This window comes from Seriola aureovittata, chromosome 2 (genome assembly GCF_021018895.1).
Source record: "Seriola aureovittata isolate HTS-2021-v1 ecotype China chromosome 2, ASM2101889v1, whole genome shotgun sequence".
In the NCBI taxonomy this organism is placed as follows: Eukaryota; Metazoa; Chordata; class Actinopteri; order Carangiformes; family Carangidae; genus Seriola; species Seriola aureovittata.
Window position 1 is genome coordinate 17502358 of NC_079365.1, and position 26707 is coordinate 17529064.

At 40.7% G+C, this 26707-nt stretch overlaps 1 protein-coding gene across 1 annotated transcript; it reads right to left on the reverse strand.

The window, feature by feature from the left end:
• Window positions 1–280: 280 nt before the first annotated feature.
• On the reverse strand, window positions 281–26450 carry grm2b (glutamate receptor, metabotropic 2b). Its single transcript, XM_056396454.1, has 6 exons — window positions 25518–26450; window positions 20589–21216; window positions 7528–8365; window positions 5875–6938; window positions 2127–2319; window positions 281–1005 (listed from the first exon to the last, which is right to left on the reverse strand). Exons 2-6 carry the CDS (start codon window positions 21096–21098, stop codon window positions 932–934), a joined length of 2679 nt encoding a protein of 892 aa, XP_056252429.1. The 5' UTR covers window positions 21099–21216; window positions 25518–26450; the 3' UTR covers window positions 281–931.
• Window positions 26451–26707: the final 257 nt, after the last annotated feature.

The window sequence follows — 26707 nt, forward strand, 5'->3', positions numbered from 1 at the left end:
CAGAATCAAAACTCATGCTGCACCTGTTGGAAAAAAAAAAAAAAGTTAACGCAAACTTAACATCTTCAGCTTCATCTTCACTTTTGTTTTTTTTTTTTTAACTGGTAAAATTAGAAGACGCAATCCCATGAACTGATTCAACTAAAACAACAGACATTTTAAAGTAAGTTAATTTGGTTTCGAAGAGGACGAACTCAAACCCTGTGTGCAAAAAGCTCATTACTATTGTCTCTGAATAGCTGCATTTAGTTTGAATAGTGTCAAGAACTGCAAGTGTGAATCCAAACACTGCAATGTTTAATCTTTTAATATTAAAAAAACATTTTATTTACATAAATTACAAGAAAGCACACACTGTTACACCAGTCTACATTAACACATGTCCTTTATATTGTCTAGTTGCCTAGTTTTCATCACGTTCACTATTGTTAGTCACATATTTTGTTTAACAGAAATGGCTAAATTTATTTCATAGCATTTTTTTTTTTTTTTTTTGTCATTGTCTAAAACATTTGGATAGATTCACAGCACTCTAAGGACAAGATAAGAACAGCCTTTTGTTTTGTGTAACACTATTGCTTCACAACCACCCATTTGACAACAAGACTCTTTAGGACAAGGCACGGTGCATGTAATCACATCTATCTGTAAACCAAAGAGATCACAGCATATTAAATCTATACAAAAAGGCTTTACATTTGATACATACTGCTCGCTGTAGGAACGTCATTTAGCTTTCACAGTCAAAGTTACCCTAGCCACTGTCAGTCAGTCTACCCAGACAGAGTTATCTCTCCGCAGCAGCATGTTGGATGGCATGGGGAGGGGAGGGGAGGGGGAGAGGGGTGGGTGCTCCATCATACACAGGCCTGTTTGATGAAGGGGTGTCTGATGGTGGGATGGTCTCTTGTGCTTAGTGAGGAACCTGTTTTCACAAAGAGGACGTTGTAGAGTCCACCACCTCGCGGCCGTTGCAAACTGCTGGCACGTAGTTAGAGGCTGATCCTGGGAGAATAAAACCAGCGATGTTAGCCAGGCGAGAATTTGTCACTGTTTGGAAACACAACTGTGAACCAGAGATAAAGGCTGTCTGCAAAATTATAATAGTCAGTCCTGGCCTCTAAAAGTCTGTGCTGAGTAGAGTGGATCTCATGGTCGTAGACATGTGGCAAAATAACTCAGTAAATTTACTCAAATATACTTAAAGTACAATATGGAGGTACTTCTACCCCACAACACTGAAGAGAGAAATATTGTACTTCTCACTCTTATACATTCATTTGGAAACTCCACTTTGCCGATTTACTTACAGAAACTAGTTTATAAAATATGACACACAGGGATTAAATCACTCAATAATGCAGTTATAATTAGCTCGAGCTTGACTAGCCATGAACGGTAAAAATCTTCTTACATATGAATAATTACTACATAATTAACAGCCTGTAAATTAAAGGCTGACCCAATAATCCAGCATAAATATATAACAATAACAAGGAAATTTTCTGCTTAATAATACTTCTGATACTTTAAGTAGCCTATATTTTGCTGAAAATATTTCTGTACTTATATTTATGTAAGATTTCAAATACAGGACTTCTACTTGTCATGGAGTAGATTTTACTAATGTAAAAACTCGTGTTCTTTTCAGACAACAGAAATCTCAAGTGCAGGTGATGAGATAACAGGAAAATAAACATTTTTAAGCCTTTTAATGCACAGCTATAGTTTGAGTTCACCTAGCTTGGAAAAAAAAAGAAATGGTACACTGAGTGCACTATGTAAATATTGTGTCTGTGTTTATTAATGAAGATTGCGCTGTGAATTATTCGTCAGTTCATTAATAAGCTTTAGATAAGACTTGCTCTTATCCAGTATGAAAAGAAACATAATGGTTGGATTTTAATTGCTTAGCCAGGCTGATGCAAAACCAGAGAAACAAGCAGAAAAAAACTTTCAGTATGGTCCAGTTTTTATTCTCAGGTTTCTGTGCTTATACTCATGTTTAATTAAGTAACATGAAAAAAAAAAATCTTGCTATCATACAATCAAAATTCAAGATTAAATATCCAGTCAGTAACATTCATCATACGGATGGTTTTATGCTGGAGTTTGTTTCTGGATACCTTTAGAGTAGCTGGAGCTGGGAGCGGAGGCAGAAGCAGACACTGTGGCACTGAAACGGTTGGCTGTGACTCTGAGTGTGGCCACGTTCTTCTGGGGCTGGAACAGTATGATGTGGATCTTGGGAGCGAAGAGGCAGCCGAGAACCACCGAACCACTCAGACTGACGGAAATACACATGGTGGTGGTCTGCACCTGTGAGGAGAGAAGAGTGGGTGATGATGAATACATCAAGCTGCATTTTTTTTTTCCTTTTGTCTTCAAAGCACTAATGAAGTTTGTTCAAAGGCCACCTGTACAACACACACACACACACACACACACACACACACACACACACACACACACACACAAACACACAAATACACCTGTTACTTCTCTGCAGCCTTTGATCAAACCAATTCACTCAGTTTTATTCTTTGCTGCTCTGGTTACTCCACTGGTTACTTGTGGCTACATTTTTCCAACACATTATAGACCAATCAATTAATTGTTTAATAAAGAAAATAATCAGCATTTTAAATGGTAATGAAAGCAATTGTTCACTGTAACCCACTGTATATTCTGTGCCCTACACCATATGTACTCTTAATCAGATCATTGTGTTTTAGCACCCTGAAAGACGCTCCCTCCTCATCCGCCCACCTCAGCTTGGGAGTCACAGCTTATCTTCAAGTCCACAGTTTGTGTGTGTGTTTAATGATGAACATTAGATGATTATAATGTACTCTGCGTCAGATGGCTTTTAAACCTGCAATGATTATCTTTTTGGCTGATGGCAGCAGAAACATACTGTAAACACAACACTGACCTATTATCAGTTTATTTATTATTAAAATTAGCTAACAATGCCTTAGTCACACTTATTCATATCTGGAATCTTTATTGTTGCCGCTTTAACTATATTTATTTTATTCTCAATCACAAAAATACTTCTGGTACAACCTGCAGTCGTACCAAAAAATGTCCTTTTATGTTTCATAGAGATATTAGTTTCGCATTATTAGCCACATTTCCATTTTTAATTATGTATGCATGTGTGAAGTTTCCAATTATGTATGTTAGCAATTCTAATTGTGTATTTGTATGTGCATGAATATGAGGCAAGAAAAAGAATGTGGGATAAGCTCAGCTGGTTGTCCTGGAAAGTCAGGCTCTTGTTAGTCATATTTCAGCAGCTAATGTGACCTGACTGCTGGGGTCATCTTCCTGAGCACCATCTCTTCCCTCCCCACTGGTTACCCCTGCAGTCCAGGAACTTCTATTTGCTCAACCGCAGCATGAAGTGAAATCCCTGCTAAACATACCGCGCTACGACAGCACCGCATAGTAGAAGTCCTCACACATTTTAGTTTCAAAAATAACTGATGAAAACACCACCAGGACTGCAGGTAATATTACTTCAGCTGTCTTTTGTCCTCAGCGCCTTATCTCTTTCTGCCATAACAGTGTCTTTCTAGCAGCTATTTCCATTTAACAGCTTTTGACACAAATAATTATCAAGCAGCAATAGGACATGCTGTGTGCTGTGAGAACCCTACTGTGTTCATACTTTAAAACTGACAGCAAAGAGAATAAGGTTACACTCTTTACTTTATCTAATACTTTATTTAGTGCCTTTTTAAAACTTTCATTACATTTATATTACTGGCTTTATTATTAAATTGAGTTTTTCAACAGATATTTGCATGGTCTTTTATGATTCAGTTTTAATTTACCGCAGCTAATCTTTTAAAAATCCACTTAACAGTCGAGGTATGGATGTATTATTAACCAGTGTATACTGCACATGTCGCAGGAACTCACTATATCTGTAATGATAATAGAGTGCTGCAGGAATGAGTCCTAAAATTAGTTAGCCTTTTTACACTTCCATTATGGGTCTTTGATTTGATGACCGAAATAAGGTCTGTGGTTAACACAAGCACAATTTTCACATTTTATTCCACAACATAAAATACGTCAGTAAATAACCCAGTTGTGATTACTTTAAGCTTCTACATCTCTTTAAAAAAGATGGTTGCTAACAAGTATCTAGATGAGACTACACTGATCTACTCACTAGTCCACCTTCACGGCCTTGTTGTGTTTATACTACCATTTTTGCAAACTATTATTATCCTTGAATGAGGAAAGGCTTTTGTAGAAGAGGTAAACATACTAAGTAAGACTATGAGTTGGAATTTAGGCCCTCATGATGACTCTGAAGTCATGCGACTGTGGTGGTTTATAGCCTAACGTTTATCTTTTTACCTCTGGTAAGTGTATTTAGGCTTTAAAAATCATAAATGTGGTGTTCATTTGTGAAGATTATCCTGCTGAACAAAATGTCTAAGCATCATAAACTTTTGTTTCAGAGTTTATTATCTGCAATAATCTAGAAGTCAATGTAAAAATCCCACTGGCCTTTTGTCAAGGGAACCAGGGTGATGCTAACTCCCAGGTTGGCCCGCAAAAATATGTAATCCCTGTGGCCCTCTATGTTGTCTTTTAATAAAATAAAGATAATGAAGATTTCTGAGCATATCTGTGTCCATCTGTGAAGCCTTGGGTTCATGATGAGTCACTAGGCAACAATGCTAGTCTCTCATTAGAATATTTCAGTGCTATCCAACCCTAATTTTAAATGTGGCAACTGAACCCACAGCCATTATTACTGGTGTCACACAGAACCAAAGCCGCAAGGTCTCTGTTGCGTTGCCAAACCTCTCATTCTTTCAATTACTCTGTGTGCTGCCTCTCCAAGTATGAAGCCTTATATTCTACAATGTTCAGCCAGTCTCATAAATCCCACTGGGGATCTGGAAAGGTAAAGGATCTGATCACTACAGACGTGTGAAGCCTGAGGTACCTCATGATGATACAAAGTTTGTGTGATCCTAGACCTCCCCCCATCTGTTTGCACAATAACGGCCTTGTTGCACACCCATGCTAAATGCTGAGGCAGTAGCCTTGAATTTGCCTGAGGCAAAAGAACTCATAACTTACATGGTCTGTCAGCTTTATGCCCAATATTTTGTCTTATTTGTCTTACTTTACGCTGCATGGTGAAATGGATTAATTCGTCCTTGCAGCTATACATTTTCTACTTGAGCAAAATAAAATGTAAATTAAAATTTTTTGGCCTGCTGCAGCATCACAAACAAGTCCAGTAATAGTTATGCATATTCAACCTATTTCTTCGTTGTCGCATTTGTGTGATGCAGGTTGCATTTAGCCCTCAGCTATTTGTGTAACAGCTAAAACTTTATCCCCATGTGACAAATCAGCAAACTCTAATATTTCCCCTGGCTATTATGGAAGCAGAGCCAGTAAGCGAGCCAGCACTCAGTGTCCTTGCTTACAATTATTTTTACTACAGGTCATGATACTGCAGGGTTTCAATGCCTTTTTTAAACACTTTAGGTTTTTTAAACATTTAGTAATGCTGTGATTCAGTGAATCAGTTTGACAGTCATTCATTATTTCCATCTGTATATTCACGTCTCATCTGCCTCCTGAATCTTTGTTCTTGTCTTGAAAGATTCTTCAAGCCGCATGAAGAGAAAGCTCGGCCTTTCATGAGTCTGGGTGAAGGTGATCAAATGGAATGTGGAAGTGACACCTTCTTCTTTAGGAACAGCAAACACACAAGGGAAAGTCATTTATAGATCTTGTTTGCATTTTTTTACACAAGAGTGGGCTTGAGAGGTTTCTAGAAATATGTATTAGAAATGCTTCATGAAAACAATCTCACATAGATATAGTTACCCTGTAGTCGCTGGCAGTGACATAGAAGATGGGCTGGAAAGCGAGCCAGATGATGCAGGTGGTGTACATGGTGAACCCAATGAACTTGGCCTCATTGAAGTTTTCAGGGCACTTTCGTGTCTTGAAGGCATAGACAGTGCAGAGGATGATGAGGATACAGTTGTAGGTGAGTGACATGAGCATGCTGGAGTCCCTGCTGTTGCACTTGAGGGTGACCACGTCTCGCCTCTCCGGGCCCACCTCCTTCCGAACCCCTGGCACCTCCACCAGCAGCCAGATAACGGCCACGAGCAGCTGGCAGGAGATAAGAGCGCCACAAATCGCTACCTGGGAGGCCGGGCTGATGAAGCGCGGCCGCTGGGCTCCATCCTTCACCCCGCTGAAGATTCGAGCGATGCGGTTGGTCTTGGTTAGCAAGGCGGAGTAACACACTGCGAATGAGGTGCCCAGGCCTAGTCGACGTAGAGTGCAAACAGCAGTAGAAGGTTTGGCGATGTAGATGAAGGTCATGCTGTAGCACATCAGCACCCCCAGCAAGAGGATGTAGGAGAGTTCACGTCCACTTGCTTTAACCACAGGCGTTTCATTGTTCTTGAAGAACAGGCCCACTACTGACAGAGTACACAGTATACCAAGGCAGGAGATGGTAACAGGCCCAATGGCCCAGGCATCCTCCCACCGGATGTACTCTTCAGGCAGATCATAGCAGCCAGTCAAGTTACCCAGAGGCCACTGACCGAAGCTGCAGTCAGCACAGGTGAACTCATCCTGCAGGTACTGGTAGGGCTGACAGGGGATACAGATCCAGCAGCACACATCCCCAGGCTGCATACTTTTTATTTCATTCTTCTTGCAGGGGTCACTGCACTGGGAGGTGGGTGGTACGATGCCACGCCAGGACACTATGGTGGTGTTCAGGGTCAGGTTCTGGTCCCAGTAGCCGACCTTCTTGTAGACGAACTTACCCTCCTCTTTGTGGTAGTGAAAGATGTTGTAGCGGCTGATGCTGTCACCAACGGAGTTGAAGCGCACCATGTTCTCTGTGTCTACAGGTCTGAATGGAGCTGATAGGAAGCAGAAATACAGCAACACTAATATTCACAGGTTTTACAGCACTAATACGTATAAGTCATATCAATATCTAAATGAGTTGAATATGAATATGTCCTACCGTACGCCACCATTACACTAGTAGTACTGTATATTCTAGTGTTTTTATTAATGATTAAAAAACATTAATATTGCAACACAAAAAATTGGAAATGCTGGCATATGATGTAGTAGAATACTGTAAATCTCACAGGTTTCCTGCCATTTCAGCTCATAGAAATATGAGTGTTCATTCGTCAACATATTCTCAGAATAGTATGTCCTAGATAGCTTCCTCTCCCACTGATTTCTCCATGCTAATTCCTGGATTACTTTTGCTAATTGAATAATTATAAAGCTTGTTTCAATGCAGAATGCAGAGGAAATCATTTGAAGTCTTAATCCAGTGCCATGCCTATTTGCAACCCACATTTGCTTTACATTAAAACATTCTCTCTCAATTAATCTAATCCTATTCATAGCTATTTAAAAATAATATCACATGAAAAAAAGGTACATATAACAATAGCATTTACTTCTGTTTCCTTTGATTGTTCTTCCTACCTTCAAACTTGGTCTTCAGGATGAACTCCTTGTAGAACCGTTTGCCGTTCCCTGGTTTCATTGCATCACAGACTTTGGATATGTTGGAGCACACAGCCTGCCTCATGTTATGCAGAGCATAAGCCATGGCATAGACTGCATTTACCACAAACATGATCTTGGACTCTTGCTCAAATGTTCCGTCTCGCAGGCTGTGCTCACTGCAGCCATGCTCTTGGAGGCTGCAGCCAAACCGGTGCTCCCAGAACTCTTTAAACCATGGGTTCCTTGTGTTGGTGTACGGGTTAAGCTTGGTGAAGTAATCTTCAAACTCTCTGATTGGGTAGGAGGCCAGTTCAATGGTGAAAGCACCATCTGCTGCTGTCTCGCTGCCCCTCACCACACTCTCCTGCGCTCCCCATCCATCACTGGCCACCCAGATGAAGGAGACGTTCATGCGAGCAGCAGCCACCAGCAGCTCACGAGCGTCTTCGCTGCGGGTGAACAGGATGACCACCCTGGCGTTGGACTTCTGCTGCAGGGAGCGGATCACATTCTCATAGCCCTGGCGGTTCATAGAGCGGCTCACCTTGGCTGATGTGGCGATGCAGATTTGACGAGTGCGGGCTTCCTGCTGGAAGGCATCAATACCAGTCTCACCATAGTCACCCTCTGATGCTACTGTTGAGACGTAGGTCCAGTTGAAGTAACGCAGGATCTCAGCCATGGCCTTGGCCTGATAGAAGTCTGGGGGCACGGTGCGGGCGAAGTAGTCGTAGCGGGTTTTATCACTGAGCTTTGCACTGGTGGAGGCATAGCTGATCTGAGGGATCTGGAACAGTCGCAGAAGGTTGGCAACCTGGAGAACAAGAGGGAAACTTTAGGTTTATTATGGTCATGAAGCTTCATCTCATACTCCCAAAGACTTTATCCATATATTTCTTAAAAATTACTTTACCTTAATTTATTTTGCCCTTGTATTTTGGGACATTTTAGCAGTATATACTGTAGTTTAGTTAATACACATGGGCTCCTGTCAGTCATAGTAGTTGGTTAATGTTGGTGATGATGATATAATTGGATTGTGAGGATTCTTGCTCTGAGCATTTCAAAGTTCAATTTATAGTTTTTAAAAAATCGTACTACAGATTTTTGGCTGGACCACAACAGAGGGGCCAGCCCTTTAAACGCAAATGCCCATGACTGACTGAGTGATAGGGTTGAGTGATCAAGTTACACCATTGGTCAGCCAGCTGAGTGTTGGTGGTGACCCATTGGCCGATGCTCTTTCAATGTGAATTGCAACAAACAGATATTAGGGGGGCGTTTACTGCCTGCAGTGTTGGCAACTTAGCACAGAGAGGTGATGTGTGAACTCTGTTCAGTGAGTGGCAGAGAGGCAAAGCAGCAGTCTGTTACCCAGATGGAGGCTGTGTGTGTTACAAAACAAGAAACATATTCTGTCGCTTCTAACTTTCTCTCCGAGCGATCATTTTACAAGTAAATATAGCTGAAATCATAGCACAGTTAGGTGTCACATTGCACATAGTCATTTGATCCGTTGTTAATATTGATCATAGTTGCTTTAACAGATCGAGAGTGATGTAGTTGCAGATGCTTGTGCAGCTTAGAAGCACAAAAATTGCTCTGTATTTCAACATTCTAGTGGTTTAAATGGCACCTATGAGAGTTGGCCAGTTTTCCATCTTTTCCCTCATAATGAAGGTCATCATCTGAGAATGTGCTATAATTGTGATAAAAGTCTGTCAGTTGACTTTTTTTTTTTTACAAAATGCTGCATTTCAAGTTTTTCAAATATTTCTTTTTAAGTCTTTTTGCTTTTTAACTTGTAGATATCCATCTGGTCATAGGTGAAGTGGAGCCATTCAAGCTCAGGGCTGCTTTCTGATGTGCTTGAGCTCGATTGCAGAGAGTGGCAGAGGAAACTCTTTACTCTGTCAGGTATCCACATCAGCAGCGAGTTCCACAAATCCCCTCAAAGATAGTGCCAGATAACAACAGCAACAATGACACAGAGATAAGAATTTCATCAGTGTGTTTTGCTGTTAAAGCCATTCAGTCAAGTCATTTAAGTCTCCTGACGGATTCTGCCAGAAGTAACGATGCACCTATACAGACAAATATATTGATTTCCTTGCAGAGGTGATAGCTGGTGATACTGAGCTCAACAGGGGTGGATAATAATTTCTGACTGAAAACTCAGCAAGACATCCATGTCGGACACAAACCTACTGAAATGATTCTGTCGGAATCATAACATAAAATCATGGCAATTATTTTCCCACACGTCATTACGGAGCGAACTCTGACAGAGAGCTGGTGAAAACTTGTCATTTTGCAGGATTCCTCATGAGATGCAGTGGTGATTAGTGAATACCCATGAGCTTCAATATGACTACCTCCTCCCTCAGGCATCATTGTATGCCTGGAGGCTTCCCAAACAATAGCATCCCCATGGATGTAATTGCAAGTCCTATTAAATGTACCAGTCTCTTATACAACTCACTCATTCCAACCCATGAGACCTTAAACAGAGCTATCAATGCTTTCTAAGATATTAGAAATTAAACAGTATATGTACTGTGTGAACACTAGGATAATCATTTTCTGCATGTGGTCCATACCCTGAACATGTTACTCAACAATCTTTTTATAGCCATGCTAGCAGCATGGCTAAAAAAAAAAATTCCAGGGATGGAAATGATGGTCTGTCGGTTGGTCCAGCACTTTGATTCAGACTGCAATATCTCAAAACCTATTGGAGAGAGAGAGAGTCTCTTTGTGTACTTCAAACAATGGTGACTGAAACTGAGCGGATCATGTTGGAGATGGAGCTAATGTTGAACAACAGTTACTTTTACGGAACACAGAAAAGAGCTTTCTTTCTGTGCTTGTCTGACCATTGAGCATGGAGAGACATGCTAGGAGGAAGTGCAATGCTGCCAGGCAGACCAGTCACAGTTGTTGTGGTCTCTGTCCTCTAAATGTTTTGATTGCATGTCTAGGGACAAGGCTACGGCGTCGGTTCCACAGCTACGCCATGCCTACGGCGTACTTATGTCATCAATTCTACAAAGAAGTATAAATTGCCCATTAGTACAACCTAACAAAGCTGTTGGCATGGTTGTAGACTCTTTGGGTTGTTTACTTTTTACCTCTAATAAGAGTTTTCTTGTATTACTCTCTTCTTATCGCACAATCCTCTTCTCCAGACATTCACCTTTCCATTGTTATGGGGAGTCTTAATATAAAGTGAAACATTTGTAAACATGCATTACTGGGCTGAGACAAACTATGCTTGGCATAGGAAATGCAATGTAAACACTTTTGCATCAGATATTATTGGCACTAACCCTGATCTGCGAGCGCCTGTGTGCTTAACCTCCTTTAGTTAAAATACCCTACAGACAAGAGTAGAATATGCGGGCACACTACGAGCACTTGAGGGGATGAAAGGAGTTAATATGATGCATTTAGACAAGCGCATTGCACCCAGCAGTAGTCCTCCCCACTGTTTCTAGTAGAATATAGGGCAGAGGTCTCATCAAATTACCCGCTGAGAGATGTGATTTCTGTTGAAAATGTATGGGGAAGCCTGATTAAAGCCGCTGATTCATTTATGTTGCCTTGGATGTATGCAGTGTTTTGTATGCAGCACGGTAACGTATGTGACTGACAGTCAGTCACACTTGCATGGTAATAAGGTAGTTTCCTCTTCCAGGGTTTACAGGCAGTTGGTCTTCATCAATAGATTCCTGGAGAAGCTTGACAGTGCACCTTTCAGGACGGCACTGGAGTGTGTGACAGTGACCGTCTGCTCGTCCTCATGCGGTATTTTCCCCTCGCTCTCACCATCGACAAGTCAAATAAGAACACCCACAGTCCAGGCTCAGGAGTCTCATACTGTGAATTTGCTTTCAACGTATGAGACTCCAAACACTCCAAATTTATCAATTAAGTCCTACCTCTGTAGTACTACAGGTGCTTTGCTGACACTTTGGCTGACATTACTTTATTTAAGACTTACACCAGCTTTAATCATAACCAAAATATATACCTATAACTCTAACCTGAACCGATCCCTTGCAAAGACATAAACCACTTTAGCATGTGTGGATCAGGACTACAGCAAACAAATGAGGCACCAATCAGATGCTCTTCATGGTCCACTCGTTTAAAACAGCGAATTTTTTCTATCATGTTTCCTTATAATGTAAAACTTAGGTATGCTTCGTCACATTCAGCGTTCTTTTAAACCCAAACAGTCCGGTCAAAGTCTCTTTGCAGTATTACGAGCAATAGAGAACATGCTCTACAATGCAGTCAATGCATAATGTTTTATGCAGGGACTAATATTACTCTACAGATACCATATGTCTAAAGAAAGAGTTATCCAGATAAGAATTATTATTATTATTATTATTATTATTATTAGGATTATTGTTGAGCATTTTTTGTCCCAACTATTCAGTTAGATAGGTTGTGACCACAGTGTAAATACCAGTGGTTCCCAATTTGTGGGCCGCAAAGCTCTTGCAAGTGGGCGAACAAATAATTTGCAAAACAGTACAATTTCGGTTAAAAAATAAAATACAAATAATGTTTTAAATGTCATAAAACAAAATTATCCGTTCAATGTTTTCTTCTTCTTGTATTAAGGCTTATCACTGTGATAAGCCAATGATGGGAAACATACATTGTATGCTTGTATTATTATGGGGTGTGATATGGGCCACCAACCTTTTTTGAGATTTTCAAATGGGCCATGAGTTGGAAAAGGTTTGGAACCGCTGACTTAGATCATTTAATTTCATTTAAATCATATTACAATATCATAGATTATGTCATATCATTTATATTTCAAACATTAATGTCTATGAGAGTCTCTGTGTACAGAGCTAGTTTCTTCAAATTTAACGATAGAAGGAAAAATATCTGTTTCCCTGAATATTATTTCTTACCATCTAGTTAAGCGCATGAACGATGCGTAACATGTATGCTTAATGTTTACAGTATGCTGAGTTTGCAGCTTCAGCTCAGTCCATGCTCCCCTCACACTAGTGAGGAGTCAAGCTGTGATTTCTGGACAGAATAATAAACTTTATCATACTTGTTTGCCAGTAGGTTGGGACAAACCAGCATGTCTCATGTCTCAGTAGCTGGTTAGTCAATATCATCATATTCTAATCAACAGACAAAAGGTTGGATCTTAAGATCATCAGATTGTAGTCTTAAGAGTCTTAAGCTCTGGTCTAGCTTGCAGTTGATGCTTGCTATGATGTGTGTGAGATGCACAGTGAGTAACAGCATTATGGGATTTCAGACCAGCGTTCCTTCAAAAGAAAAGAAGCACGGAGGGAAGACATAAGACAGCTGGAACATGGGCAGCCTCTTACTCATGTGTCGGTCACGATTTCATTCAACGTGGAAAGTCCATTTGTATGTCCCCAAGGTGCCTGTCAAGCTGAGCCCTACAGTAGATACAGTACATGACATGCAGAGTGAAACTTCAGGATGTACAGTGCTACGACCGAGCCACTCACCAAAGGTCCAGAAATGCATGTCATGAATAATATATACAGTGCACATGGCTGCTGGGTTTAATATAATGTATTTGAACTGGGAACGTAAAATGTAACTTGAAATTGATAGCAAAATCTTGAACGCAAAACTAAATATATGAGTTATATACAGTATATATATGGGAAAGCAGATCACACTGACCAAACCTGTAAGGTAACATGTTTATTGATTATATTAATTAAACTGGTTGCCAAAGACAACATTTTTATATCAGTGGTTCAATTCAAGAGGCACAGCATGGAGTTCAACACAGGAAATGATCTCTATGTTATCTAAACATAATGTTCCTTTTCACTGTAGTGCTTTTTCAAAATATCATCTAATTGCTAAAAGATACACAGATCTTGTACAAACAGAAAACCCAAATTATCTGTGCCCGGCTTGTGTTAGGTTCAATTTTGTGCAGATGAGAAATTATTCCTGTAGAAGGCAAATCACACAGCAAGGAGGGAAATAAATAAACATGTTGATGACACTAAAACAGACAAAAACACGTGAAGTGGCATCGGTTCAGATCAAGATGTTGAATCCAATCATTTGAATGTGAATAATGACATGTGGCATAAATGGTAGCCAAAGTCAATGTCAGTTTTGCATTATTTTTAAATGTATGCAGCAGTCAAAGCTTTGATTCAAACATTCATCAGGTAGAAACAGCATCAAGGCTACATCGTGCTGCAGTGGTTTGTGGAGAGGTAGCTGAAACAGAAGAGCACCAGCGTGATTTGACTGATCATGCGATACCACAAACAAACTAAACTAAAGGGTATATTTTGTGTGCTCATTCACACAGCTCGAGCACCAAGTATGAGCTCTGTGTTCTTCAGTATGATTGCTGTGCCTCTCTCCATCCAAGTCTTGTACATCCAAATTGGATGGAATTTGAGAACAGCAACTTTGCAGTGCTGTACATCTCTGATGCATTTGCTCCTTTGCATAGTTTTATTTTTTTTTTCTACCTGATCCCTCAGCTCCATGTTAATCTTGATATTTTCTTGTTTATACCCACAGCTCCATTTTCGATTTGAAGCAGAACTTCCCTAAATTTTAACCAGGCTGATAAAAAAGGTTTGATTTATGAAGATGGGGAGACATACGTTAATGCAATTCATTTTCCAGCCAACCCTGTGTTTTAAATTACAAATTAAATTTTTAAACAACAGAGGTCGAGGGAAGGTTGAAGGGACCTAATTTGCAGATATGCTACAGGATCTGTAAATAGTGACTACAGTGTGATTTCACTTTTTATGTTTGGGTGCTCACAGTAGTTAGTTAAGGAAGAGAGGGAAAGACTATGAATTTAGGTTTTATACTGAAAATGTCCACAGTTGAAACCACAATCTTACCTTAGCCAAAGTGCTTTTGTTGCCTAAACCTAACAGCAGATGGTACTTGGGATCTGAACCCACGCTTGCCATCCACCTCCCTATGTAGCGCTTCATTCATTATAAAAAAACAAAAACAGACACAAACATGCACACACGCACACGCACACGCGCACACACACACACACACACACACACACACACACACACACATTGCATAAATGGCAACAGTTTTGTAAATTTTGGGAGACGGGGTCGACACAGTGGGACAGGCAATATACTGTATTTTGATTTGAAAATAAGGGAAACCTTTCAATGTTTTTTTTAGTAGCTTTCAGATTTTGATGCAAATTCATTTGTGGAGGCAAGGCTATAGGTAAGACAAGGTATTAATATATCACATTTCTTTACAAGCAAACCCAGTGTGCTTTATGAGAACTGCATGTACAGACAGCCACCTACCCAAAGAACCCACATCCTTGCCATGGACCTTAAACACAGACACAGACACGCAAACATAGAAACTCATATAGAACAAAGACCTAAACAAATGCTAAGACACTGAAAGCAGTAGATGCACATGTAAACAGTTATGTGTCACACATAAGATCATAATACCTCATGCAGACATGTCTGTGGATCAGAGCTGTTTTCTGATCCGGACTTAATATTAGCACTCGCAGAGCTGGGAAAGCAGTAGCAGAAAGAAATGTATGTTGATCTGCTTACATGTGCTATTTTCAGGAAGATGCAGTTCTTAACATTAAACCTGCATCTATTACCTCTGTCCACCAGCAAAACAATGCTCACCACAAGAGTGACCTTTCGAAGAGCTCTAGAGTTCAGGGACACATCTGAGAAAAAATTTTCTCTTTATCGTCTGCTGTGCTTACAGCTTTTAAATATTACTTCTAGCCTGTAGCACTTATGAAATAAGCTTGATAAGTCCAATAAGTTCGACTGTTACTGAGACCGGAGAGCAACGGTTCAACCACACCATTCAGAATAACATCAGCCACAGGTTCTGAGCACAGACTGATCATTTATTCCTGATGGCGTGTGAAAAAACAGACAGGACAGACAAGATGGAGAGAAGTGCACGTGGAAATCGATAGGCTAGCATTATTATTGACCGTGTGCGCCCTGACTCTTAACCATCCTTCCAGCCATTATTGTGTTTCCCTTCACTTTGAATGACATTCTGATGTGCTAATTAGGGAGATGAGCTGTGTGTCTCCGAATGTGCAAAAATTTCCAGCTCAAAAATAACAGTTTCAGGGAGAGGAGGGGGGCGGGGGGGATTCAACTATAATATCACATGATAAACAAGACCCTTTTGAAGTTAGCACCAAAGCAGGATTTTTTTTTTTTTTCACCCGACGCACTCTGTGAAGATGGAAACACAATAAAGACAAAGCCCTCTCTAGTTCCTCTGCGCGACACATCAGCAGACACAATAAACCACCGCAAACCAAAAATATTAAACACCAATATACAGTGCGGCAGGACAGATATGAACTTATAACCTCTAATTACTGAGGACCTTCCCAGCACTTGCAGCAGCGGTTTGACTGAGTTTGTCTAATGGTCTTGAAGGATTTTAGTGGGTGGCTTTCGGAGTTCAAATTTTAGTTTATTAAATTTTTAGGATCCCACATTCTCAGTCGCTGTCATCTGATGGGGAAAGCGGTTCATATTGTGCCATATTATATGTTTAATTTATAGGAGATGTGTTGCTGAACTAGGATTTCATAGTTTTTTATTGCCACAAAAATACTTGATTTTTCTTCTTTCACTTGTGTATTAAATCATTTAAGGATGTGCAATTGTTTCAGTGTGGATTTGTGCTAGGAAGCTAAAAGAAATAAAAATTAAAAAAAAAAAAATCCATACTGAAGACAAAGTTGTGATTATGCCTCTAAGCAAACTTCAGCTTGTTATTGTGTGGCTGTGAAAGCATAGGAACTTGAGGATTTGGAGATACAGATCTATTATTAATGTTATTTGCACAGAAGTGTGGGACTAGTTCAGAATGATTTCATTGTTCATTTTAAAATTATTTCTCTATAATGCTTAAATTCATAGCTGTTAAATCTGTAGACTGTGAGGAGTGAGTCATCACTCATGGTTAATTCTATAGGTAACATCCCAGATGGCAATTAAGACTATTTTCACGAAATTAAACAGCAAGCAGACAGAGCAAGGACGAAAACACATACAAGGATGAGCAACACGATGATGAAAGCCGCCTAAATGTTGCTGAGCTAATTATGAAAGAATCCCTTTGAGGCTAAGGAGAAACTGGCTCGTCTCCCACCATCTTTCCCACATCTTGTCCTTGGCCCCTGTCACAGGCAGCATCAGCCGCCTCTCCACACGCAGGTGGACACGTCCCTGCCAGCCAATGGAGATGCACCCCACAGATGGGAAAAGCAGCTCCTCTCAAACTTCCCCGGGACCATCGCTGGCACTTCTCCTTCTCAGTTTTTATCACACAAAGTGCTTCTCTGGGATAAAAAAAACAGAGGCTGTTTAAACCAGTGACCTCCCCAAAAAAATCCCACCATGGGCTTCTCACTGCTCCCACGGCTCGATTCATTATAGTGCCCTGAATGTGAGAACAAAGATGCCTGTTGAGCGCTGTGACAGTAGAGGTATGTATTCAAATATATACAAAAACACTCAAAAGCACTGAGTTTCCTTTTGAATCTTTGCGACTGTGTGGTCGCTGAAGTCTCTTTCACACAGAAAGACACACAGACAGTCCTTTTCACGCTTCTTAAAAACATGCTGTTCTTTTGTCAAAGCATCGTCAACATTACGAGAGAAGACGCTCTGTATTATCGGCCTCTTTCTAAGTGAACAAGCCCTGTGTTTAATGGATGATTCAGATGATTCCAACATGGTAAGGTGGTCATCCTCAGCCTTGTGTGAGCGACTCTCCATTCAGCTTCAACATGCTGACATGAAGCATTCATCGCTGCAGACTCCTGGCAAGAACTTATTCAAGGCTGGACTGTATTCTGGTGTCGTTTTAACAGAGATTAACAGGAATCACAGTCAGAGAGGCAGAAGTGCTCGACTTATTCACAAAATAAGTGATTCCCATATAGGCTTTTACTGGCTTTGTGGAGAAATGCGGAATTATGAATGAAATACAAATCCACGAATTCAATACAAATAAATTGGGTGATCAAGAGCCAACCAGCTCACTCTCTTTATCAAACCTTTAACACTGCATGTGTAGATTAAAAACACCACTTGAAAAGGATTCAATGGTTGTTTATAAAGGTCAATACCACTCATATCTGACATTAATATACGACGCTACTGTCAGGGGTTACTTAACTTAGCAAGTCCATGCATGTAACACACCATAATAGCACATGTTGTTTTTACTCTTTGGTTTGTGCATGGATCAAACAAATTAGATAAAATGTGTGAACTTGGGAGATTGAAACTGAAACTGACAAGGTGTAGCACACCATAAGCCTAAAACTCACTCAGTGTGAACCAGGCATGATCCAACAGAGAATTATCACCTGACTCTTCCTTCAGCGCGGAGCTTTATCATGAATTTTAGTGTAGTTTACTGTTTCGATGCACAGCAGGCAGTTGTTTTGCTCAGCATGCAACAGCAGATAGACACGGTTAGAAACTTGCAGGTGTGGAACATTTAGCTGCTAAAGAGCCAGATATTTCCCCCAGGAGTTGGTAGAGACTAAAAACAGAGTTAAGATAGAGGACTTAGACTTGTTTTCATCAGGTGGACACAAGCAAGACTCCAAATGAATGATAATGTGACTCTGTATCTGCTGGATGTGTAAATAAACAACAGTCTCCTAACAAGTTTGCCATATCAAATTAAAAAGGTAATGATATGATATGCTGTATTCACACAAAAAAAAATCAGTTGTCAGCAATTGATTATCAACGGTAAAATATTTGAATAATAACATTGTAGCTTCTCTTTAATGTTTCTTTTAATGCTTGAGAGGTTTTACGTTTAATAAAGTATTGTGCACTAATGTGCATTGATCAGCATCATTATATCTTACTCTCAACCCGGTTGTTCATGTATACTGTACCAATCTGGACCCGAGTTATTTGAAATGCATTTGTTAACTGAACATTTTAGCAGCTTTGCACGTGGCTCACATCTTCATACAGTAGCGCGTAGACTGATTAGAATGCATAAACACTGCTCCATATTCATGACGAGTGATTCAAACATCAACATTTTTTTCTCCAGGTATAACATTAAATATTCATGTAATGCTTAGTGTATGTCATGTGTGAAAATTGCCAGCATTAGTCATACTGTATGTGTAATTGTTGCAGGCAGAACATGGTTTTAATAGCTTTACCCTTTCCAATAAGCTTTCAATACAGGGATGCGTTTCCAATCACAACATTTATCTGAAGCAAACAACTTAATACCTCTGTGTTTTGAAAGAGGGCTACTGTGGAAAAGAAGAATTGTCTAGTGTTGGGGTGGACTTTGCTGTTTGAGGTGCTATCTAAAAACTGTTAAAGCTGAAATTGAAATTGTACCATTTGAACAAGCCAAACTTAATGACGACCCCTCAGTATGATGTCACAACCGCAGAGAATAAGTTAGGGGGCAGGGCCAATCACATCATCAGCCAATCACAAAAGTAGTTTCATTAGAGCTGGGTGTGGAGCACTCAAAGCCAAATATAATGGGAAAGAGAAAAGACCAAATACAAAAAGTGTGGAAGTGTGGAAACTATAACAATGCTTTGCTTTAGCTATTAAGCTATATCTTTTTGCAAGAGCTACTAAGTCAGCATAGTCCTGACATCTTCTCAGTTGAAACATGTGAATGCCCATTAGCTTGAATAGTTAACAACTAGTCAACCAGACAGGCAACAGATGAAAATCCAGTATCATTGGACTTTAAACTATTCTGAAAGCAAATTAAAGTCTATGTGAGTAAACCAAGCATTAAGTACGGCCACACACTTCACTGCAAATAACAATTATCTCTAAATGTGTATACTTTTTTTTTTTTTCACCAAGCTGTTTAGTTACAAGCTTCGTCACAAATAAAAAGCTTACATTTGTGTATGTGTGTGTTTGTGTGTGTACATACATAAAATAAAAGTGTTGCGAACTGGAGTTGATGGAAAGTGTAACCAAATTATTCCTACACACTTTGTCTCACTTAAACCCTTTACATCATAATTATGGCATGTGAGGCCAATCAGAATTCATTAATCATGCTCAGATGCACTGCCTCTGGCAACCTTTTCATACGAGTGTAAAAGGTCAGTTTTCTTTGCAAGGCGGAAATGAACTCGCTGACAAAGTGATGGATGTCTCTGTGAATGTTGATGCTTCAAACAGAATCATCCCAGGTGGATTCTTACTCTTACAACCAAAGTAAAATCTGTTCCACTGAAGGCCCTGTCCTCCGGCTCAGTAAAACAAGAGATGCAAGGTATTTATGGTTGTTATCTGTATTTGTGAAAGTGAGGAACATGAGGTGCGAGTAGGTTTGTATGCAGATTAATGCAGTTTATCCATCCCTAAGTATCAGAATGCATACTAAATTAATCAATGACCGGAATAATTTAATGAATTCAGTGTAGGTTTTCTGTGAAGTATGAACTTCTTCAAATTGCAAAAAAAATAGCTAAATACTTAATGCAAAAGTTTTGAAATATATGCAGAAAATTACTGGACTCCAGAAACATAACAACCGCTGTACAATTTACCAAAGGGACAAAATATACAATTAAAACATAAGGATTTGGCTTGGGCAGGGTTAACAGAAACGTAACGCCTAAAGAGTATCAATCAAAACAAAGAGATCCCAATCCTATCGCTGGACAACAGCATATTGCAGGTCTCACGGATTAGATGGGAATAGAAGTGGCTGAGGAAAATGAATTTCAGGTCTGTGGCGCAAGATAAACTTTTTTGCATTAGTACTGGATTTTGGCACTGGACGCAAATTGTCAGGTGTAGAATCATCCAATAAGAATGTAATTCCTAGACATACTGGGCTGAGAAATCCCAGAATCATTAGCATAACTTTCACTTAATTTCAGTGCTGAATTCTGATATTAGTATTTTTCCTTCATTCTAAACTCAGCACCATCAGCAGTACATGTATATTACATTTACCTGAATGGAGACGTCACTGTAAGACCCTCCAATCACCCCAGAGATGGCCAGCGGCACCTCGTTTTGGACGGGTCTGGAGCCGTCTGGGCAGATGAAGCCCGGATCTTGCACCTTGGTGAGGGAGGCTCTTACGAAATCTAAAGACTGCTCCAGAGCGTAGGTGTCCTTCGAGCAAGTGTCCAGGATGTGGGCCCCCAGCTGGAGTCCGGGAAGGATGCGATCGCTGGAGTTAATCTCATCGAGTGCCAGCAGCATGGCCTCCAGTCTCTGGATTCCCCTCTCCTCGTTGATCTTTCCGCAGTCCTCCGTCCCATCGCCTTTGTGGTGCACAGGGAAGAGGCCTCCAATCACCAAATCCCCATCCATGATGATCTCACGTTTGGCCGCAGGGGGCAATCTGGAGATGCTGGGCAGGACTCCTGGTATCAGCAGCTCCAGCAGGAAAATGTGGAGCGGCCAATATTGGGCAAAATTGGCCAACGACCTGGGGCAGAGCACTACACTCAGCATGGCAGGATCAGGTAGCAGGGTTCAGCTGGTCAAAGTAGAGAGGAGCAGAGGCTCACAGAGTCTGGAGGCAGATCACTTTGAAGTCTTCTCTCAGTGGGTGCAGCATGATTGATATTTCCTGAATGAATAAAAGGATACACAAATTACCCAATTTCATATCTATCTATCTATCTATCTATCTATCCATCTATCTATCTATTAATGAGGAGCTGAGTAACAACATGATCATTATGTCTCAAAATGTGCATTATTGCCGCCCACTGACAGCTCATATTTTTCTCCTTTGTCACTGATTTTCATTAGTACCATTACTCTACTTCAGCTTTCCGCCCACAGGGTTATTGAAAGATCTGAGACAGTCACACCAAGGTATAAAACTGTGTAAAGTTTATCTATAAACTTTGTCTCGCAAGGTTCTCTACAGTTTTCTTATCGATTCTTACTCACCTAACTAGATAAGTTCTGCTCGGTTTCTAGAAACATTACAGACAAATAATCCAATCACTGGACAGTCCTAAACCTGACACTGTTTTGGCAGGAGGGTGAAATCAGGCTGTGAATCTTAAGAGTTGTTTTCTGAAGTGAAACAGAAGTGGATAATATTCCAACTCGGCTCTCTGTGGCTGCGTGGGGTGAAACATACCCACTGCAGTTTTATCTGAGAGACAAACTCGGGAGTTGCCGCTGTCGAGTGACCACATCAAACATTTATAGATATTTAAGGCACCTCTCGAGTGAAGCGTAATTTCCAAGCTTACAACCGAGATATCACATAGATGGTGGTTCTCTTCAATGGCTGGGGTTGCCATGGAAACATGGTGGGTAAAAAAAAAAAAAAAAGGGTTGGACTGCAGGGAAGTGGGCAGTGAGACATGTATGCTAATATAGATTCATATCATGCCGAGGTTACAGGTTTCGAACTCAGCAGGACTCGTGTTGATGTGTGATTGGGGTGGTGGGCTGGTTCAGTCAGGCAGAGAGGGAACCAATCATATCTCTTTCAACACAGTCATTCATCACATTCATCAAACATACAAACAAGTTCAGCAGGCATATTGATTAGAGCAGATTTACATAAAGACGATGGACCTTTAATGACTCACACTTGTAGTCTTCTCAGGATTATTGTCAACATATTATTATCCTAGCAGATATCAGCAGAATAAGTCACATGTGAAAGTCAGAACCAGCAACGGGGGAGCTAGTTACTGACTTCTATTCAGTCACACAGTGTTGTTGCTAACATTGTAATATTACATACAAATGTGTCACTTGTAGACACCAAATGTGCCATCAGTTCTATTATTGGTAGATGTCTTAACATTCGTCATGTTATTCAACCTGGGTGAGTCCTGTTTTCCGTGCTCACAGAAGCAGAAACCACCACAGTGGGGTTTGCAGGGGTAGGCTACAAAAACACCGGCTTCTGCAGCTACACCCAGATAGGTTCATCTGGTGAGTGAGTGAGAGAGTGAGTGAGTGAGTGAGTGAGTGAGTGAGTGAGTGAGTGAGTGAGTGAGTGAGTGAGTGAGTGAGAGGTTGTTTTTGCAGGGACATTTGAGGAATATCCCAGGAGTGGGCGTAACATTGAGCCACACAGAGGAAGCAAGGAGGAAAAAGTGCAATGAATGCTGAATTTTCCCATCAGGTAAATATTACATCGGGTTGTGGGTGAGGTAATGAATCTACTACCTTCTATCCAGCAAAGAGGATTACATGTTGTAGCGAAAGTGCGAACTCATAATGTAAAATCTGCTTCAGATCTAGCGGGTGTCCTGGACACTAGGTGCAGCCGTGCAGGTGTTTTGTGTTGCTGCCTGCGACACATTTGCCCTATTATTAGAACCAAGGTGATAAAGTAACTTGAAGAGTTCAACATTAAGAGTCTAATTGCTCTTGGTTGCTGTCTGTTAGAGCAGATGGGAGCTTTCTACCTGCAAAGACTGGGTCAAAGTGTGAATTAATGGTGCAATAAGAAACAGCCAATTAGACAGGCCTATGCAAACTAGGCCAAAGTGAGGTTGGAGGTCCAGAAGAGCCTCTCGAAACCTTTAAGAAGTGCTAATAAATGCTGGAGAGTCTGAAGTGGACACTAAATACAGCCATGAAAACCACATTTCCCACCAATTACTGGAAACGCTTATTACACAGCGGCAAAATTATCAGCTGGCATGAGCGTCAAATCTCAGCCTCTGCTTAATAGTGAAGTCGCTTCTATCAGGTCTCGATCATGTCATTAAAACTATCTTGATGTAGAAACGGCTGTCACGCTCGCAGGCGGCAGCCAAGAGAGTCACTCGCTCCCCAGCTGTCTTCGACAATATTCCCTCTGAAAGGCAAGTTCAAAAAGAAAAGGCAGCGTGCTTTACTCAGCTTTGAACCGTCAGCTAATGCGTTACTACTCTCGCCCAGAACAGAGAGGGTTTCTCCAACATTAGCATAACGATGCTTTTGAGAACACCATTCCTTATTGTCTTATCCATACATAGATAATGTGTAATGTATGACTCACTGCAGAGTCGCTCTCAGCAGCGGTGGTGAGTGGCACGTACAGTTGTAACATGTAGTCTACATGTGCTTAAGGAGAAAAAACACAATGGTATTCATGTCTGGAGAATGAGCTGAAGAGATGGTTTTAGAGTTCGATGCAGAAACACCTAAAGACTGACCACCTGTTTTTTTTTTTTTGTTTTTTTTTTTTGCAGTCGACAAGGTCAGCTATGATCTTGTCAAAATAAATCTGATGTGTTATTTTGTATAATGTGGTTACATAAAGTGGTGATCATTTCAGTACCATCACCTTTAGCATTTAGAGACTTTGCCATCAGCTTTGTGAGGCACGTAGCCCGTGTGCACTTTTGTTGAATACTTGAACCTACATGACATGACATTTAATTTAGTGTCTAATCCACTACACATAAATCATTGAGCCTGTTGAGTAATAACAGCCTAAACACAGCACTTGTCCCATGAGATAACACTGATGGCAGAGTATTTTTTTTTCCCCCTCTCATTATTATTACAAAATCCACAAGATGGATTATGGACAAAGTGTCATCCTTGAGTTTCACTTGTACTCATGTAATAAGACACCACAGAGCAACAGATTTTCATATTATGCTGGAGAATTAAAGCTTCATAAAGGCAGAGCATCAGTTTGCATTGAGGCATATACATTACGACCTTTGATGATCCTCAATCCAAAGTGAACTAGCTGTTCAAAGCAGAAGACTTTTATCTACCACTAATGACAAACTAAAGAAGAAAAAGAAGAAGAAGAAAAAAAAAAAAAAAAACTGCAGCCGCCATAACTGCACTAACGATTTCCTTCATCACATCCTCTCCAGTGGGGGGACACACACTTTATCCCTCCACCTGGATTTGTCAGCTGAAGGAATTAGGTTGTCTCTGTGGTGGTCGGCAGCCAGCTGATAGTGAGTTTGAATGCAGATCAAGTGCATCAGTTTGTCAAAAATAGCACAGGGAAATCTGCTTGTCAGTCTGTTTAAGCAGCGGATGATTTCACCGTGCTAATATCCCACCTGGATTTTTATCAATAGTGAAAACATATTGTCTTAATCACATACTGAGACTGAGAGACAAAGTGCAGCTATGTGAAAATGAGACTGGCTACAACAGGTTGTTTTTATTTAGTGTCTGTTGGCCACGGTGGCGGCACCATCTAATAACAACATGATATTAACATTCATCTAGACATGGTGGTGGGTCTCCTGTAACTTACAACACCCACTGCTACATCACATCCTATCTGATTAACTGACAACAAATGTGATGCATGCCACCTTGAATCAGTGCCAAATCAGTTGTTTTTTAAAAAAAATATTGTGCACTGAATAAATTCTTTCATGAACCTTGTAAACTGCAAACAGTCCAATTAATTGTCATAGCAGGATGCAATTATAATGTTTAGGGCTCGGCTTGAAAACAAAAGCTGGTTGGAAAGGAACCAGCACAGTATAAGCCTGTGAGCGTTCTGAATATTCTGTCTGGTCAAGAGGGAAAAACAACTTTGCATATTTATCCTTAGATATAAACAGTCACACTCAGGTCTTCTAATGATAAAGTGCTGTAAACCATTAGATCAAGTTCAGTTCAGTTTGTGCTGAGACACATTCACCTGTAACTAATGTTTGTCAGAGATACTAGGTGATATTTAAGTGGAATAAAGAGACATGTTGGGGAAATGCGTCTCTGTTAATAAGTGATCAATGAATTTGGTGCCAGATAAGTTGAGGTTGTGGGCTACATCTTATAAAGGAGGAGGGTGTTTTTTGCTGCAAATAGTTAAAATGCACAGGCACGTCGGATTGGAAAATGCAAGGACAAAGTCATTTCCGGGATTCTTTTTTTTTTTTTTTTTTAAAGCATCGAGTTAAAATCAAAGTTATCATTTCTTACCTGGCTGTAGCACTAGATGCGTCTTGCCGGATGAAAAACGCAAGGTCTTTTTCCACCAGCAGCACGACAATACACAGTCAACGTGAAGAGCTTCATGTGACGAGCAGAGTCCAGATGTTGTTCACTTGGAGCATGTTTGCGAGCCAGCGGTTTGGCTCTGTCCTTGGTTCTGAAGTGTTACTCAGACTGTGCAAGTCTGACAAACTCTTCCTCCTACGGTGCTCTCCCAACTTGTGCCTGCCCGCCGCCGTGTGTGTGTGCACGAGGCTACAGACCGGAGCAATACAGCCCGCCGCCCAAGCGCTCAATACAGTATGTCCACAAGCATCGGCAGCAATGATGCTCCGAGGATTCTCTCTGTGTGTGTGCGCGTGTCACTGGCAGCAGGAGTGGGAGGTAAGAGGGTCTGAATTCAATTGTAAATTACACTTTTTTTTTTTTTTTACACCACATCTCCTACTCAAGAGTCGCGCGTCTGTTGGGAAAGTTAATCAAATCTACTTCAAAACAAGGGCAGTGGAGAAATGCTGCTGTGGCACCCAAACAAGCACACACACACATACACGCACACAAACACACACGCACGCACACAGTCATACGCATGCAGCCGCTCTCTGCTGCTCCACAGCTATAATGAGTGCAGCGAGTCGACGCTGTGCTCTCGCCCTTCTCAAACCCTGACGGTGCTTCATATGGGGTTTGTTTGCAAGGCAGCGAGGTGAGTTACTGCAGCGAAGTAGAATAATGAAATCTAACTTACAAACAGAACAACGTCTGCTGTTTAGTAGGCAGGAGTGAAGCATAGAAAAAAAACAAAAAAAACAACAAGGAAGGTGCATGAATTAAAATCGTTGTTCCCAGCTTCTCACAGGTCTTTCTGTGTCACTTATCCACTGCATTGACTGTAAAGATATGGGCCTGTATGTTGTCAGTCGAACTTTTAATGATAAACTGGATGGGAAAAAATCGTTACAAATAGACTATACAAGGCGCTACCCCTCTCTCCCTCTCTCTCTTTCTCTCTGTCTTTCTCTCTAGCTAAATTTAGGAAGATGATGAAAGAGAAATGAGCGTCAACTTTTTTTTTCTTTTTTGTTTTGTTTTGTGTTGTTGTTTCCCTCTATGAAGGCTGGCCAGCTCCTCATTCACCTCTATCTCATTAAAACTGAATCACACTCCAGTTGAGTGGC

What these genes read in the sequence shown, in the direction of transcription:
- grm2b (XM_056396454.1), bottom strand. Translation starts at nt 21,098, where the DNA reads ATGCTGAGTGTAGTGCTCTGCCCCAGGTCGTTGGCCAATTTTGCCCAA. An exon ending in CCTGAAGACCAAGTTTGAAG is followed by an intron (nt 6,939 to 7,527) that starts GTAGGAAGAACA and finishes GCTTCCTATCAG; the next exon opens with CTCCATTCAGACCTGTAGAC. An exon ending in TCACTGCCAGCGACTACAGG is followed by an intron (nt 2,320 to 5,874) that starts GTAACTATATCT and finishes CTCTCCTCACAG; the next exon opens with GTGCAGACCACCACCATGTG.